Raw genomic sequence first — 18,272 nt, 5'->3', positions numbered from 1 at the left:
CAGAACGTAAAGGAGGGTTTACCATGGGAGTTGTTGTATGCACATGATCTGGTGTTGATTGCAGAAAGTATGGATGGACTGAAGGAAAAGATGAACAAGTGGAAGGAATGTATGGAGACAAAAGGTCTGAAGGTGAATATCGGAAAGACGAAGGTGATGGCAAGTGGTAAAGCATGTGGTGAGGTGGAAAGAACTGGGAAGTGGCCCTGTGCTGTGTGCAGGAAGGGTGTCGGAGTGAACTCCATTCAATGTACAATGTGCGCTGAGTGGGTTCATCAAAAATGTAGTGGTCTGAGAGGGTCATTAACCAGTGTGGCAGCTACATTCAAATGTAAGGTGTGCACAGAGGGAGCTGCAGATGGAGGAAATGTTGAGTTGGATCTTGGAGATGGCGTGAAGCTGGAAGGTGTGAAAACATTTTGCTACCTCGGAGACATGCTGAATGGAGAAGGTGGATCAGACTCGGCAACGGTTGCTAGAGTGAGATGTGCATGGAAGAAGTTTCGGGAACTGAGTGGCGTGCTGATGAAGAGGGGAGTGTCGTTGAAGCTGAAGGGAAAGGTGTATGCTGCATGTGTGAGAAGTGTTACGATTTATGTGAGCGAGACATGGGTAATGAACGTAGAGCAGCAACGAAGGTTGGAAAGGGTGGAAATGCGAATGGTTCGATGGATGTGCAGAGTATTGTTGAGAGAGAGGAAGACAAATGATGAATTGCGAAAAATGATGGGAATAGAGCCTGTGATTGATGTTGTGAAGAGGAACAGGTTGAGATGGTTTGGTCATGTGTTGAGGAAGGATGAAAGTGACTGGTTGAGAAGAGTGATGGAAATGAATGTCGAAGGAAGTAGAGGACGGGGAAGACCGAGAAAGACTTGGCCAAAGATGGTGGAAGAAGAAATGCGGGCAAGGGGGTTAACAAGGAGAGATGCAGAAAATAGAGCAAGATGGAGAAGATTGTCATGGGGACCGCAAGGCTAACCCCCGCTCTAGCAGGGAAAATGGCCTTAAAATGCATGTTGTTGTTGTTGTTGTCACAATAACTGCCGAAGGTTTACATCTTGAAACGTATACGACGCAAAACATACTGATCAAAGTTATATTACCCCGTGATTGTTTCGAGGAATATTATTACAACCATACGGATATGTTTTACATTGGACTTGGATTACACATAAAACAGTTTTTCAAATGTATCAAAAGTAAAGCAGAGCTCGTTTTTAAAATGGAAACACCTTTTGAATTTATCGTTGATGTAAAGTCGTTGGTCGATAATTCCAGCATGTGGCTTGGGATTAATATAGAATCTGTTCAAAATATAATTCCCGCAAATATTCAAACGTATCAAACGGTTCCAACCCCTATTTCACCATCAAGTTTTAATTCACCTTGTCGATCGTTTAAAACACCAACCGTCGAAATAAAATGTAGTAATAATACTCTTTTATTTTTGAGATGGCACATATGGTAAAAAAGATTGTTTCTTTCACTAATTCAGAAACAGAAATAGAGGAGGATGAGGAGTGGTTAACTAATGAATTAGATTATCACGGTTATTTTAAATCAGAACAATTTACGTGTATTGGGAAACTTGGTTCTATTTCAAGTAATCCTATTGCAATACATGCAGAAATGGATGAGAATAATATCCCCAAACCGTTATTTTTTTAGTTGTATTAGCGTTATAGGCACGGTAAAAATGTTTATTGACCCAATTGAAGATAATTAATTTTTTTTTTATATTAAAATGGCAAGAAAACTACTTCAGGAGAATTATAATTTTTGTATCCAAGGATACTTGCAAGAAAAGGGAGCAACATTTTAAATTCCTTATGAATTGGAACATAAACAGGGAAAGTTTGTAATCAAGGATTGGTCATATACAGATATTGTAAAGCCCACAAATAGAGACTTGCTTAAAATATTAAATAAAAATGAACTTCTCAAAGTTATGAAATATAAAAGTCTTTTAGAAAACGTCAATAAATCCTATTGGTACCCTATTGTGAGAAAAATAATTATAAATTTAAGATTAGCTCAAAACCCAGATGAATATATGTATAATGTACTCTGGGGAGATGCTTTAAGGGTAAAAAGGGATGAGGAAGAGAGGGAGAAGGGAGGAAAAGGAGAAGGAAGAGAGTTAGAGGGAGAAGGAGGAGAAGGAGGAAAAGGACAGGGAGGAATGGAAGATGATGAAGGAGGAATTGGAGAAGATGAAGGAGGACTTGGAGAAGATAAAGGAGGAGGAAACAAAGAAAGCTCGGGTAATAAGGGTAGCAATGGAAACAGAAGCGAGGGAAGCAGAAGAAGAGAAGTGGAAAGAAGTGACAATAGAGCATGAGAAGGAAATGACAGCAAGGATAGCAGGTGTAGTGGAGGAGGGAGTAGGGGAAGGGTTGGCAAGGGTAGAGGAGGAAACAAGGTTATCAAGGTTAACAAAGACAGCAAAGGTTGCAAAGGAAGCAGGGACAAGGATAGCAAGGTCAACAAAGGAAGAGGAGGAAGTAGAGGCAACAATCGAAGAGGTGGTAAGGGCAGCAAGGGAAGAGGAGTGAATACATAGAATTGATAAAACTAATTTGAAATTAAATAATTTCAAATTAAATAACTATTGATGTTTTTCAAATATACATGAGATTAATACTATGACAGGTAATACCATTCCATCTTCCCACCACCAAATCTGTTTGTATTCCCTGACTTTGTATGGTTACCCAGTTGTCTTGACTCTTTGTCATACAAACCATCGCTATGCTATCATATAATTTTTTACTTCCTAACTCATGTATTAGCTGATTACTAATTGTGTTTCCACATACCACATTATGGTCACCAAGGGGTTAATAGTCTTCTTTATGGGACCAAATAAAATCTTGTAGGTCTTCCAAATTTATTGAAAAGAACCAATTGTACCCTAAATCAGGCATATCATACCCCCATTTATCAATTACCATATTAACAATATCCCCTCTTTATAAAATTTAATTGTAAGTGACATGTTAAATTTAATACGAAAAGGTGTATGGTCTGGAGAACTGGGCGTTGTGGCGGTAAATTCTACTTGTTTATCTAAACGCGCTGTTTTCTCTTGGGATATATACACAAAGAATTAAGTTAAGCACCCCCCCCGTTTTTTTACAACCTCGCACATTACAAGTTTGTTGTCGTCAAAACAGTGTAATATACCCATGATATTGCTATATTTTCTGGAGAAGTGATATTATGGTCACATAAAAACATAACAATCATGCCGTTTTCAATATTTTATTCTGAATAATTTAAGGTGAAATTTTTTGGGAATTTTAGGCATATTTTCACCTCAATTTAAGTATGGAGCTATAGGTCCATCACGGACAGTGTGGATGACGTTTATGTTTTCTAACGTACAGTCATTGTTCTGAGAAGACCTCTAGCGATCTTTGCGTCAATAACGTGTGTAGGACCCACGTGATCGGATCACTGACTCAACCCTACGTCTCATAGACCCTGTAAGCCGTCGTATGCGTTGCTGTGGCAGGTTGTTCCATTCCCGATGTAATGCACGTTCCAATTCATCCAGATTGGCTATTGGAGGGACCATCTTCGCAACCTTAGAATATATGCCAATGTATACATATACACAAAGAATATATATTAGGGGGTGCTTAACTTAATTCTTTGTGTAGGGGTGCTTAACTTAATTCTTTGTGTATATATTGTAATACATCACCTAATCTCACCAAGTCCTGATGTTGCGGAGGGTATTCGTGACATATTTGTCGCTCAAGCTTTTGGGTCTCACTATCTGCCATGATCTTTCTTGGGAAAACCACATTTCCAAGCTGGCCTCCAAAGCCAGTCGCCGACTGGGCATCTTCCGTCGTGCGAAGTCCTTCCTTGGCACACCTGAGCTCCTCACCACATACAAGGCTTTCATCCGCAGCTCAATGGAATACTGTTCCCCCCTCTGGGCCGGTGCTCCTGCCTCACACCTAGCTCGACTTCACGCTGTTGAAACCAAAGCTTTCAGAATCATTGGAATCTCCTGCGATGAAGCTAACTCCGAGGGCCTTTCACTCACTCACCGCAGGCAGGTTGGTGGTCTTTCTGTCTTCTACCGACTCCTCTCCGGCCTTGCTCCCCCAGCTCTCTCTCTGTGCTCTGCCCCCCAAATATTCCTGCAGGTCACACAAGATCTGCCAGCTACCCTCTTATGGTTAAACTGCCAAAATCTAGGCTCTCTGCTCACCTTCACTCTTTTATTCCCCTTTTTTCCCACCTCTGGAACAAACTCCCCCACTCCCTTCAATCCCACTCCACCCTCCAGGTCTTTGAAACAGCTGTTCACCACCATCTCTTTTATCTTCCCCCATCCAAAACCTTGATCTTTTCTACCCCGCTAATTCACCCCAGATACACTTTTTCGAAATTCCAACTTCTTTCCTGGAAGTCCTTGCAGTGTCCATATGTTTTATACCTCTCCCACCTCCCCCCAAGCCCTCTCCCTCCCACAGTTCTCTCGATGTCGCTGCTCTCAAATGTTGTGTTTGTGTCCTTCGCCCTCTCTCCCCATCTTGTCTACCGCTCCCCTTATTTTGTGTTTTATGTGTTGGTTTGTGTCGGTTTGACTTTTTGTGTGATTAATGTTAGCTCTTTCACGAGCCTCGATCTTGTATACAAAAAAGAAAAGAAAAGTCATTGTTACCCGTGGGACTCGGGTAATTGATTAATTTATTGCTATTTCTCATATTAAGATATTTAGTTGTATCATATTTCTGTCGTTCAACCTGTGGTTTTGTATAATAATTTGATAAATCAACAGTCGTCTCTTGAGATCCCTTAAAGATAGAACCGTCTTTTCCAACGTAGGTCATTTTAAATAAGAGTAAAAATAATATCAGAAAAATTTTGATTATTGTTGAGGTGAAATAATATGTATAAACATAATTGCCCACAACATTTAGAATTTACTTCTTGGACCTGAAATGTTTGATAACCACCATGCTGCAAGAAGTCTTTTACTTCAAGAGGTGGTGGAAGCCCATAACTATCGAAATAATATTTATCCCGGCTATTATGAATGCAAATCCAATGAGTACCATTCCCACTATTATCTTCTAAATTCATTATAATATTCTTTGTATTTTCAGGCAACTTTGGTAATTCATCCCTCATACAAATACTTACGTTATCGAGTTTTAGCTGTTTACAATATTTACCGAGTTCTATATTTGACCTTGTATTCTTTCCAAAATGTTTAAACCACTCCTCCATTTTATTTTCGAAAATACATTTTCTTTTTATTTAGGAGAAAGATATAACCCATTACCCATTTTAGTTAGTTTTACACCCGCCTGTGCGATAGAAGAAAGCATATCTCCGACTAACGATCTCGCCCTATTAGGTAGACGTTCAAGCCTTTCAGCAAAATCTACAATTACCCCACTTCCACTAACTTCTTTCTCCAACGCCTTGTTATGCCTTTCCTTTTCCTTTTGGGCTGCTAGTTGAGCTTTCCTTTCGTTAGCAGCTTTTACCGCTGCTGAAATACCACTCGTCGCCGCCCCCGCTGCACCTATAGCTCTGGTAATTAGGGGGATTAGGGCTAGAAGTGGAAGAAATCCTCCATTTATTTCCTTTAGTGAATATTTCTTCAACATAGGTTTTGACATTTTTAAACTAAGTGAACCAATACTATTTAGTTTTTCCTCCTGCACTTTTGTGAGCAAAACACTAATTCTCATATCACCCTTTCTTTGAATTGTACGAACATTAATCGTACAAGGTTTTTTATTTTGGATACAAGACAATAGTTTATCACGATTGATTTGATTAATATATGCGTCAGTTGTTACTTTACTCATTTTATAATGAAAAGATTTTTTTCCCTAGTTATATGAGAAAAAAATCTACAATATCCCCATAACATACAAATTTTCTATTTATTGCGAAAATAAATTTTCTATTTATTACTTATGTGATATTAGTCATAACACCATTATCCGTATTAATCTGCAGTTCTGTTTCTTCCAAGAGCAAACAATATGCATCAAGTTCTTCACTCTCTCCTCTTTCAATGTATAGGGAAGTATCCACTCTATTAGACTTTATAGTTTCCTTTTGAGCGCTCAGGTCAATCGCACAGATTGTATATAGACTTTTAAACCCCGCCATATCCAAAATGGGATCCATATTACCGTTGCTTTCACACGCCTTTTGGTAAGACTTGTAGGCTTCGGCATAACCTATTTTCCCAATTAATTTCCAATCTATCTCCAATCGATCTCGTGGGTAAAATGTACCGTCTGGAGAAACCCGAAGTTGTTTTACCTTAGCATTATCACACAACGCATTATTCTTATCAATAGCAGTATCTCCATCGGTTTTCTTAAAAATGAGCCACAGGTACCGAGGTTTTCCTTCGAGAACACCCAAATTCCACGTGTAAGTGGTTTGGATAAGTTTAACGTGTTGACATCTTCTTTTAAGGTACGATACATTTAGCGGGGTGTTTGAGTTAAGTCTTTCATTCAACATCTCTTCCGTTTTAAGACTAGGAGTATATTCGCTGATATACCAACACAGATCATTAATAACAAATTTATTATCATCAGCGAGAGCATTAGCAACCCCCAAAAACAATCTATTTTCATTAACATTCCTGTGTAGTTGAAATCTAATTTTAAGACCGTACAGAACTTTATCATAATCACAAAATCCAAATATACCTTTAAGGGGTGCAGCTATGGTAAAACTATTCTCTGTTTTTGTCTCATCATTATACATTAACCTCCTTTGAGTATAACCGTGATCTTCGGTTGTTCCCTTTGACATATTGGGGATAAAACCTTCGGCAGTTCCCTTACCCCATCTATCACTATGCGAATATAATGTGAATTTCATCATTTCAGATGTAGCAGAGACATAATCAACCGCTTCTACTTCTTGCGTTCCAATATACAAACGAATACTATCAAACATTTTCCAGAAGAAATCATTTACGAGTGTAACGTTTTTGGTAGCTTCACCCTTAGTGTATTTAAATTTACACAATAAACTATCGGCTAGGTTCAAGTAAGTTTGTTGATTATTTATCTCAAAATTATTTGTTCCAGTCTTATTCCAATCTGTTCCTGTTACGGCATTTACCTTATAATAACCTTCTTTTTTAGTTGAGTTGGAAATTATAATCGTATCATCCAAATCATAAATACTGTTGATGGCCTCCATCTTTATATATTAACAAAAAAAAAACAATATATATATATAATACCAAAAATAGAATAAATAAATTTATTATATTTACACATAATACTAATAAAATATTTAAAACTTTTGAAAACCTGACCCAAGTATTTCAATTATTCTTCGTCGTTCTTGTGGAGTTAGTTCAGTTTTACCGTTTTCAATTTCTTTGATCGCTTGTAATTTATGAGACTCCTTTTTTGCGTCTTTTATACTCTTTACAGCACCCGCTACATTGCCCACGGCAGAAGCGGTTGAACCAATTAGGTCTTTATGTTTAAGAATAGTTGAACCGATGCCCATTAGAGTATCAATTATCCCATCTCCTTTATTTCTAAATTGATCTCCTACACCACGTTCTCTCATAGGTTTATAGTATCCTCTCCCAAGAAACATACCTTCACCCTTATAGTATGGTGAAAGATACATACCTTGGCCCTTATAGTACAGTGAAAGATACATACCTTCCCCAATCCCATTCCCAGCTGTTTTACTAGCACCTTTCGTATCTTTAGTAATAATTATATATTTTCTTAACTCATGTTTTCTCACAACAACCATCGTGTTTTTATTCTAAGTAGAATAAAAACGTTTAACATTTTAGTTTTAATTTTTCAATTTATCCGCTTTGATTTTTCGTTCTAGTTGTGAATAATTAGTGTGTGGTGGCAAAAACATTTTTTCAAAACATAATTAATCTTTCATTGAAAATTTTGACGGAATTTAAAATTCCCCCCTCGACGTTAACATAACCTCTCCTCTTTCCCGAGTAAATACAAGGCCTATTTTTCCAAACGCTAACTCTTGGAAGGTTTTCTTTTTATCTTTATCACTCGTGTTAAAACTACATTCTAGAAAAAACAGCTTGATGTTCAATTATTAATTACTTTATATTTATTATATAATTTTTCCAATTATTTGTTGAAGAACTTCACGTAGCTGATCTGCAATTATTGTTGAACAACTTCACGTAGGTGAATTCTGATGGATATAATTTCGTTATTGAAAGAAACCATACAATGATCCTGATCGGTTATCTTAAAATTTACTTTAGAAATGGCTTTTCCTGACACGGGTAAATAGGTGAGATTCTTTGGCTCCATAATGAATTTATATCCCGGTGGAGTCGAGTAAGCGCTGAATGAAAATATTGTATTTGTTTTTACTCCATTGTCAAAAGCACCATCAACCAAATCACAGTTAATCAACACCGAATTTATACCTGAGGATATGTCAACGACGTTATCACTGACAAATGTATTGTTGCGGATCTCAGCGCCGGCCGTTCCCCTTACCAAGGGGGGATTAGTCCCCTTGTCTTAACTAGCCGATGGGACCCGGGACCTATGACGTCCTTCCCGGACAGCGTTAGGTAGGGTTTTAGGACTAGGGATTCGCTATTACCTAAGTACTAACGCCGCCCAGAAACGAGGAAATAAGCCCCGCCCGAATCACGGGTGTTAGTGGAAACGCCGAGCAGTAGCGACCCGTGACCCGAGCCGTTAGCAATGACTAACCCGATCCAAGTGGTTCGTAATCGTGCCACGCTTACCCAATGAAGAAATGACTGAAACGGTCGAATTTGGGAAGAAAAGGAATAACAGATTTTATTTACACTTTGTACAATAACGAAGAAGAAGAATACACAGTGCAGCCTTATACAGTCTTAACTTATCCCTGGACAAACGGGCCCGTCACACACAGACACACTCGCACGGGGTTGTAGTTGACCAGGTCGATGGTCCAGGGATGCGTCCAGGCAGCTCGTTCTCCGGTCCCCAACTCGCACCGCGAAGCAGATGAACCAGACGGCAGGAGCTCTCCGCGTGTCGTTTGGTGCGTGCGGGATTATCACAGGGCAACGGTAGGCTGGCTGTGGCGGTTACACTCACGGCTCAGCCGTGTACGTAATAAGCGACCAGTTCCAATAACCGCGAACAATGTGCTCTTCAGTCTCTCAATGCGTTCTCAATGCGCTCCTTCAATACAATTCGCTTGCGATGCGTGACTCCGTTCTCATCAAGTCCTTTGTAAGCAAGCTCTCTCCAATAAGTCCTCATACGGGCAGTCCTCCAGTCCTGTTCAAGGGCTTTGTGCAAAGACTTATATAGCCTTGCTCAGCGAACCTTCCAGCACTTGCTAGATGCGCCCTTACCACGCCCTCTCAAGCCATGCCCACCGAGCCCTGGTTGGTTGTTGCCCTTACCGTCACCGCCTTCTGACGTGCTGCTTGACGCGGCCACACCTCGTCCTCATGCTCCTCCCTCTTTCCAGGCCTACCTCGTGTCATTGGACTAGTTTCGAGCGAAACCAAGGGCAGCGAACGCTGCTGGCGGCCAAAGCGTAACAAACTGCCGCGGGTAGCCCAAAGCGTACCAAATTGAGGGATGCCAAATGGGGCGCGGTATCGATTACGCCCATGATGGAAATTGGAGGGTGGCCGCAAAATGAAAAGGACCTAAGCTTATTATTTATTTACACAACGCAGATGTCACTAGTGAAATGGCCTACTCTTACACATACTATGCCATAACTAATTCTAATGGGCCTACGTGTTGCTTGTGGACTAACTATGGGGGGCAAACCTTTAACCTTTAATGATGTTATATGTACAATTCTCAAAACCTCAACAGTATTATTATCCTCAAGCTTTTTTGCGGAGAAACCTAACATCTCTCGGAATGAATTAGTAATCGTGAAATCTATTTTATAATTATTTTTAAGGTTAATAGTTGATTTTGATGTTTGTTTTTGAGTATCTATTTCGATATTTTTTGGTTCATCACCTTTTTCTTCCATAACACGAGAAATTTCTGAACATAGTACAGGTATCTCGTAAGCTCCGGGGGGTACTTCTATAGTTTTATAACCACTTCCCGGATTATAACTAAACTTGTTATTCTTTTCTGTGATATTAAACAACGTATTATAGGTTTCCATAGACAATAACGCCGCTTCATATTCTTTTGTGGGATCAAGTTGTTTCGGGTATTGGAATGGCTCCGTGTGATCACTCGTTGTAAAATCAAATCTAAGAAGATAGCTTCTCATTTTATTGTATGTGAGATAAAAGATCTTTGTATTGACATTTATTAATTATTTTCATATTCATCAACTGATCTAGAATGGCTGATATTTCATTGAAACAATTGTTGTTTCCCGCCCCCTTACTACCCAACAACAGTAATAGTCTATTAACTAATTGTGATGAGTCACTTGGAAGAAAACTCACGCCTGAACCAAGCTTACTTAAAGCATTAAGAATATCTTTTTCCTTCTCATTCTTCTTACTTTTGCCGGCAACAGAAACACAATAATCAAGCGAGTGTAGTACATCAATATATACCTTATCTTCCACATTTTCCATATCAAGCGGTTCATCAAAATATTTTGAATTAGTATATCCATCTTTTGTGAGAAGAAACATTAATCTGGGGGTTAATGTAATAGGTGATAGGTTAGAATTTAAGAATAACAAATTATCATTAATTATATATACCTTTTCTCGAACAAGATAAAACGTTGCTGGTTCTTCTGTTGGAGTGAGACCCGCTTTGGTTTTTGAATCCGCCGAATATTCATTGTTTTGAAGCATTAAGAATATCGCTGAATTAACGCTGAATCGCTGAATTAACGCCAGGGGGGTTGACTCAGCCTGTCATCCTTTCGAGGTCGGCTAATTGAGTACCAGTTCACTGGTAATTCCCTGTTTGTCGTAAAAGGCGGCAAAAAGGGTTGGCGGCAGGAAGGGCATCCGGCCGTAAAACATTGCTTCAAAAAGGGGACCAAAAAACAACAACAACCACGGTTCCCGAAAAAGGCCAACCCCCGCTTTGCGGGGAAAAATGGCCTCTAAAGGTGGTTATATATTCATTGTTTTGAAGAGCTTGCACAACATAATCAGGATGATTTCTCTCCTCAAGTTGTTGGTATGAGTCTTCATTATCAGATTTTAATGCTCCTGTATCTCTAAGCTCTTGCTCTGTCATTTGACTAAAATCTTTTATCATTTGAAGTTTTTTCGGAGTATATTCTATCGCAGGACGTTGAAACGAAACCACCTTTTGTTCGGCAGATTTTAAGAGAGGTTTAAAAAACTTATTTTGCTTTCTTTCAAATACTTCTTCACCCGATAGTTTCTGTCTCCGTTTCTTCTTTATCTCTTCTTGTTTAACAACTTTTGAAAGTAATTGATTATATTCCTTAAATTTTCTTGCTCTTTCTTCAGCATTCATTTTATTTATGCAAATAAATTATTAGTTATTATATCATCTTCTTTAACAACGATATATTTATATTTTTCAGTCGTATGTTTGATATGACCCTCAAATTCCTTTTTACTACATAATGTAGAACAATTATCCCTCCAAAGTTATATCTATTGCATTTAGTTTGAATAAAATAAAAGTATTGGCGTTGTTTCTTATTGAGCGACGAGGAAGCTGACAGTATGATTGACTGAGATAAATACAATTACAAGAAGAATGTCGTCCCCTTGTATAGTAGCTGTCCATAACCGTTTGATTTCTCTCATTAACACAATCATCAAAGATAACGAGGTTCTTTTTTGTTTCATCTAAATCTTGGGGTAAGGGTATATCATCCGTATTATCGCTAAGAGTACAAGTTATGGTTGTAGGTGATGGGGGTTTTGATTTATTTTTCCATTTTTGTGGAGTATCACAAAATAGTTGTATTACATCTTCAATGTTAAGCTTATTTAGTTCGTGTTGAAGCTTAAATAGCCCGACTATATCTTATTTTTGAAGGCCCGCATTAAAACCTTGTGATAGTAGTTGGTACTCTGGTTGAAAACTTGACTTTGTGAAAATTAAATGTTCATAATCTAAAATTTTTGGAGTAAGGAGCATCTTTAAAAGTAAACAGGTTTTCCCACATCCACTTGAACCGACTATTAGACATCTTAACGAATTTGGGATGTTCTTATGATTATTAAATTTTATCTTACTTTCCCACACAGGTAAAAAATCATCCATTTTATATCGGGTTGAAAATATATATAACGGTTAATTATTCATCCTGTGTGTTGTTATCCCTATTATAATTATGTATACATATTAGAAGCGATTCAACCAACCATCTAATTGTGTTAAATGTATCTTGAAATATTTTGAAAATAGGTTCGTCCATTTTATATACTTTATCAAAAAAGTTTTTCTTAAATATTTTAAAAGAAGTATAACATAAATGTTATATTTCTATAATTTTAACTACAACTTACCCACAACTCATCGTGTAAATTTACCTGTGTGTTACCCCAGTATTAACATCATTAAACATACACGTCGCCGCTGTTCCCATAATTTTATTTGCTGTCGTAAGATTACCCATATTAATCATCAACCTGTCTGTTTTCAAAAATAGTTCTTGAACAATAACATCATTTACTTTCATTTGAATGGATGGTTTCGCATCACCAATAAAAACGTTTGATATTTCAATAGAACAAACAACTTTACATCTCTTGTACACCAATTCCTCTGGGTTAATACAATGACCTACGGGGCATGATTCTTCGCTGTCTGTGTTGTTGTAAAACGAAGTTATAATTTCGAGAGGTTTATCCACTTCCCTATGCCATTCATATTTAGTCAAAAGTTTTGGGTACATTGTTGGTGGGTATCCTTCAATGCAAACTCCTCCATCGCGTTTTCGCCAGAATATATCAACCCCGTTAACAAGGGCTCCAAACTTGTTCTGTTCCTTTTTCATCTTTTCAATAACATCGGCTTTCATCAGATGTGCTTTAATGGCATTAAGAATTTCTTCAAACATTTCTATTGTTTTTGTTTCTGCCGTCGTCATGGGTCCTCGAAAATTATACATAACAAGGGGCAACGAATATGATTCAACCATTGCCCCTTTAGCACTATTTTTATTTTCATTAATACCCCATGAAAACAACGTTGGTGTTTTGATGAACAGTTTTCTAATGTCACCTTGTGGGTGAGTATGATCGTAATTATATTTAATCATAATACAGTAATAGTTCGTTCTGTTGTTGTAATATTTTGGTTCTTCAAAGATAATATTTTTAATATAAAAATTGGATATTTGGGAAATTTTGGGAAATTTTGGGGAATTTTGGGAAATTTTAGAAAATTCGAGAAAATCGTGAAAATCTGAAAAATAATTAACTAATTGGTCACTTCCGGTTTGCGGTGAGTCACTTCCTGTTTTAGGTTGAGGCAGTTTTGGTTTGGGGGGTAAGTGGGGTGTGGGGAATATGGTCTGAGGTGGAGGTGGTCTGGGGCTGTTCTGGATATCTCCTTTTATATCTACTGATGACGTCATCGGTCACGTGGTTCAGCCGCCATATCTTACTATAATTCACCAAATGTCCGTCTGTCTGTCCGTTCGAAGGTACCATAAAAACTGCTGAACCGATCGCAAAGATATTTTCGGTGGGTAATCCTGGGATCCCCAGGAGTAAAATAGGCTATTTAGTTTTCCCAATTTCAGCTTTAGTCTCCAGCATTCTCAGGTTTGGACTCCCGCATAACATTCGCGTTTGCATGACGTTCATTGTGACGCGTGACGGATGTTTATATGAATCGTTTAAAATAAAAAAAACACTTCAATTTCTGATATTTTGCCATCGCCATATGCAGATTCGCCACAGACCCACGATCGATGTTTTTCTACGTGAACGTACCCGTTTGTTTGCGAACAGGTACGTTTTTCATGGAAGTCCTTCACGAACTTGCTGTCCATGTCTGACGTGCGACTGAAGGTGCTGCAGGACTGTGGAATTTATTGGTTTCATGCTTTAGCATTCGCCATATCTGCATTGCCTGTTTGCTTCTGGCCTCCCACCCGTGCTACGCACGGGTATTTCTCTAGTTTGTTTTAACACAAAAGCCTTAAAAAACCACTGAAAATACATCCTGGCGAGGGTTTGCGATCTCTGATTGCTCTTTCTTGTTTATTTTGTTTTCTCCTATGGTTCTGTATTCCTACCTCGTGCCCATTATCCTTCAGCCATCCAGTTGGCGTGAGAGACGTGTCTTCAACATTGGCTGGAGGCAAGTTCTCAAGATCTGCGAACAAGAACAATGGAGCCTTGGTCATGGCACTGCAACCACAAATCCAGGCACAAATAATCAGCTGTTGGACCTTGTCGTCACCATCTCATAATGTTTTACAGATTTCGCTTTAAAATAATTAATGTGTGTTCCTTTTATCCTCCATAAACCTTCCATACCTTATCCTCTTGTGCCATCATTAAATCAACGTCTGTGCCCATTATCTCTCACACCTCCACAACGTCAGTATTTCACCCATTTCCCATCATATTTTCACATATACTCTATTCTCATCTCATGATCACATTGATGTTGATTGCTCTGCTTTCCTTTTACTGTAGGTGGCTGAAGAAAAGGTGAGCAACACCTTCGTGTCATCAGGTTCACTTCCAGGCCTTGCCTCCCTTCGAAGGTTCTCCTGCAAGTTCTGCAGTACAGCATTCTCTGGTCGAGCTGAGTTGGAGTCCCACAAACGCTCACACGACGGCGATCTTGGTTTCCGCTGTCTCGATTGCAATTTCTCAGCCTCAACATGGTTTGCGGTGCGGGTATGCAGTTCCTGATGAGCAATGCATTTGTTTGGGCGTGGGGGTACGTCGTTGTGTACTTTGTTGTATTTTGAACCAAACCCTGAATTTAACTGTTTGATGATCTTGCCCATCCTTTGTTTGAGGTTAACAAGCTGCTGGGGCATTTATAGGCAGACAATACTATTGAGTGATTTGCCATAATTGTGTTCCCTGAGTCAGTCGGGGCACAAATTAGGAGCTTGGCCGTGCTATACAATGGCCGACTACACAACAAAAGGAAGGCCGTGTGCGATCCTTTAACATCCACGAGCATGTGCTTCCAAATGGGACCTCCAACTCAAACTATCAATCTTTATTCTTTAGCTTTATTCATCAATAGCTTTATTCTTTTAGTCTAGTAGGAAGACTAGGTCCCTCTGCACCCCCCGGAGATATACTTCTAATCAGTGTTTCTAGATTGGAAAAAATGTGTAGAAAATGACTAGCTATGGCCCCAAGCTGAAAAAATGTCCCACATACCATTTTTATGCAAATTACTGCTGCAAATTTTATGCAAAATTATGCAAATTTTATGCAAATTTTTGATGAGGAGTAGAGTTGAGGGGTCTTTGAGGGCTTCATCGAGGTGCTCTCGGTTGCAAGACTGGGTCATTCTGAGAAGCACAGCAGGGTCAGAGATCATGATGTTCTCCTCCTCAGTGAATCTCTCCATCAACAGCCTCTCCATTGCCTCACACACTGTTTTGAGGCAAAAGAGGGACTTTGCGTAGGCCTTTCCACTGAGAACACCTTTGAGAGATCCACTTGTTACTAGTTGTGCCTCAAAGAGAATCTCTGCATATCCAGAACCACGCATCTTGTGTCCAGTGAGCATCCCGATGTAGTTCATGGATGTGTGGAAGGGTCCAATCGTTACTACATGACTAGCAAATTCATTTGGCCAGCGCCAGATGATGGGAAGGGCTTTCATGCAGACACCCAGATCAAATGTATTCAGGACCCATCTCTGACCCACCTCAGCAGTTGCTGCCTCGGAACGCTTCAGTAGCTCACGAACAACTGCGTTGTCTGTGATCGGTTGGTGGATAGGCGTGCAGTAGTCGACTGTTGATTTGCTGGGTGGGGGAGAACCAGTTGCAGAGGTGAAACCCCCTAGCCCAGGCACAGGCTGCAGGCCATTGCCATGCCATGCAGGCACCAGGCACAGACCGATCACAGACAACGCAGTTGTTCGTGAGCTACTGAAGCGTTCCGAGGCAGCAACTGCTGAGGTGGGTCAGAGATGGGTCCTGAATACATTTGATCTGGGTGTCTGCATGAAAGCCCTTCCCATCATCTGGCGCTGGCCAAATGAATTTGCTAGTCATGTAGTAACGATTGGACCCTTCCACACATCCATGAACTACATCGGGATGCTCACTGGACACAAGATGCGTGGTTCTGGATATGCAGAGATTCTCTTTGAGGCACAACTAGTAACAAGTGGATCTCTCAAAGGTGTTCTCAGTGGAAAGGCCTACGCAAAGTCCCTCTTTTGCCTCAAAACAGTGTGTGAGGCAATGGAGAGGCTGTTGATGGAGAGATTCACTGAGGAGGAGAACATCATGATCTCTGACCCTGCTGTGCTTCTCAGAATGACCCAGTCTTGCAACCGAGAGCACCTCGATGAAGCCCTCAAAGACCCCTCAACTCTACTCCTCATCAAAAATTTGCATAAAATTTGCATAATTTTGCATAAAATTTGCAGCAGTAATTTGCATAAAAATGGTATGTGGGACATTTTTTCAGCTTGGGGCCATAGCTAGTCATTTTCTACACATTTTTTCCAATCTAGAAACACTGATTAGAAGTATATCTCCGGGGGGTGCAGGGGGACCTAGTCTTCCTACTAGACTATTTTGACTTTTTATTTACAAGTAAAATCCCCAATGCACTTTACAAGGAAACAAAAGGTAAGACAAGTAGGGATTGAGAAAAGGCAGTGGCAAAAATATGCAACTTTGGGAAACATTTTAAAATGTTAATCCAATGGGTTGTCAGACTTTTCAAAAGTAAAGAGATCCATAGTGGAAGATCAAACCTGAAGGATGTTTGATCACCAAAAGTCTTCATCGGAGCGCAAGGAACTACCACAAGATTGCTATCGTTAGACCGTGGCATTGTTGTCGGGGTGTAACGTGTGTTTGTCACACATGTACACAGGAACCTATTTCTGTTATGTTGTGTTGTTAGGAGAGCTTATCAGGAGATATGTCCGTTGGTGTATTGAGGGCCTATTAAGTGTTTTGAGAATTTTAGTGAATTCCTTAATCAGATCCTATTTTGCTAATAAATTGAACCCAAACTAGTTAACTAGGGGCACTCATGCTACCACTGAACTATCCTAGTCCACTAATTTCCCTTTGGGTTACGAGTCGTCAGGTGGTACGTGTCACTGAAGGTGGTGGTTGTGCATTGTGGTGTGTGGTGCAGGAGCACATGGGCCAGCATGCTGGCTTACGGCCACATAAGTGTTCTCAGTGCAGCTTTGCCTCCAAGAACAAGAAAGATCTGCGGAGGCATCTCCTTACCCACACCAACGAGAAGCCATTTTCCTGTCACATCTGTGGCCAGAGGTTCATCTCCACCCGCATTTACAAACCTGTCCATACGTTTTCACCAGTTCACACTGAATCACACACTCACATGGCACATGCTATATTAAAACTGGTTTCACATTTTAATGAGACTGGAATATCACCGCCTCTCCCCATTGCTGCAAGCGAGTGCTGCCTCTCACCCCCATGCTGTGAGTACAGTGCCTTCAGGAAGTATTCACACCCTTGACTTTTTCCACATTTTTCTGTTAGTCTGAATTCAAAATGGATTAAATTGAGATTTTTTTTCTCACCGTTCTACACATAATACCCCATAATGTCAAAGGGGAATAAAAAAATAAAAAAATTACAAAGTAATTCGAAATAAAATACAGAAATATCTAATTTCCAGAAGTATTCAACTCTCCTGTCACATCTGTGGCCAGAGGTCACCGATCTACACATAATACCCCATAATGTCAAAGTGAATTTTTTTTTGAAGAAATAATTACAAAATAATTAAAAATAAAATACAGAAATATCTAATTTCCAGAAGTATTCATTGAGATTTTTTTGGAACTCTGTATTTCCGTCAGAGTGGTCATTGGGTTCTTCGTTACCTCCCTGACCAAGGTCCTTCTTGCCCGGTTGCTCACTGTGGTCAGACAGCCAGCTCCAGGAAGAGTCTGGGTAGTTCCATATTCTTTCCATTTCCTAATGATGGAGCTTACCGTGCTCTTGGTAACTTTCAACACTCTAGAAATTGTTTTTTACCCTTCCGTAGATCTAGGCCTCCTCACAATTCTACTTGGGAGTTCTACGGATAGTTCATTGGACTTCATGGTAGAGTTTCTGCTCTGACATTCACTGTCAACTGTAGGACCTTACATAGA

At 39.6% G+C, this 18,272-nt stretch overlaps 1 protein-coding gene across 7 annotated transcripts in view; it reads left to right on the top strand.

Moving 5' to 3' along the window:
* The window catches only part of ZNF335 (zinc finger protein 335), a 167,056-nt gene that overhangs the window by 119,722 nt on the left and 29,062 nt on the right, over positions 1–18,272 (top strand). For 6 of the 7 annotated variants that reach the window (XM_068115361.2, XM_068115355.2, XM_068115356.2 and 3 more), the window contains 3 exons: positions 14,230–14,341; positions 14,615–14,821; positions 17,276–17,418. In XM_068115361.2, the coding sequence (XP_067971462.2) occupies positions 14,230–14,341; positions 14,615–14,821; positions 17,276–17,418 (462 nt within the window). The remainder of the gene's footprint in view (positions 1–14,229; positions 14,342–14,614; positions 14,822–17,275; positions 17,419–18,272) is intronic. The other variant, XM_068115359.2, reaches the window with a different exon arrangement.

This window comes from Myxine glutinosa, chromosome 5 (genome assembly GCF_964187855.1).
Source record: "Myxine glutinosa chromosome 5, kmMyxGlut1.1, whole genome shotgun sequence".
NCBI lineage: Eukaryota > Metazoa > Chordata > Myxini > Myxiniformes > Myxinidae > Myxine > Myxine glutinosa.
This window is presented reverse-complemented; position numbering and strand designations above follow the sequence as displayed.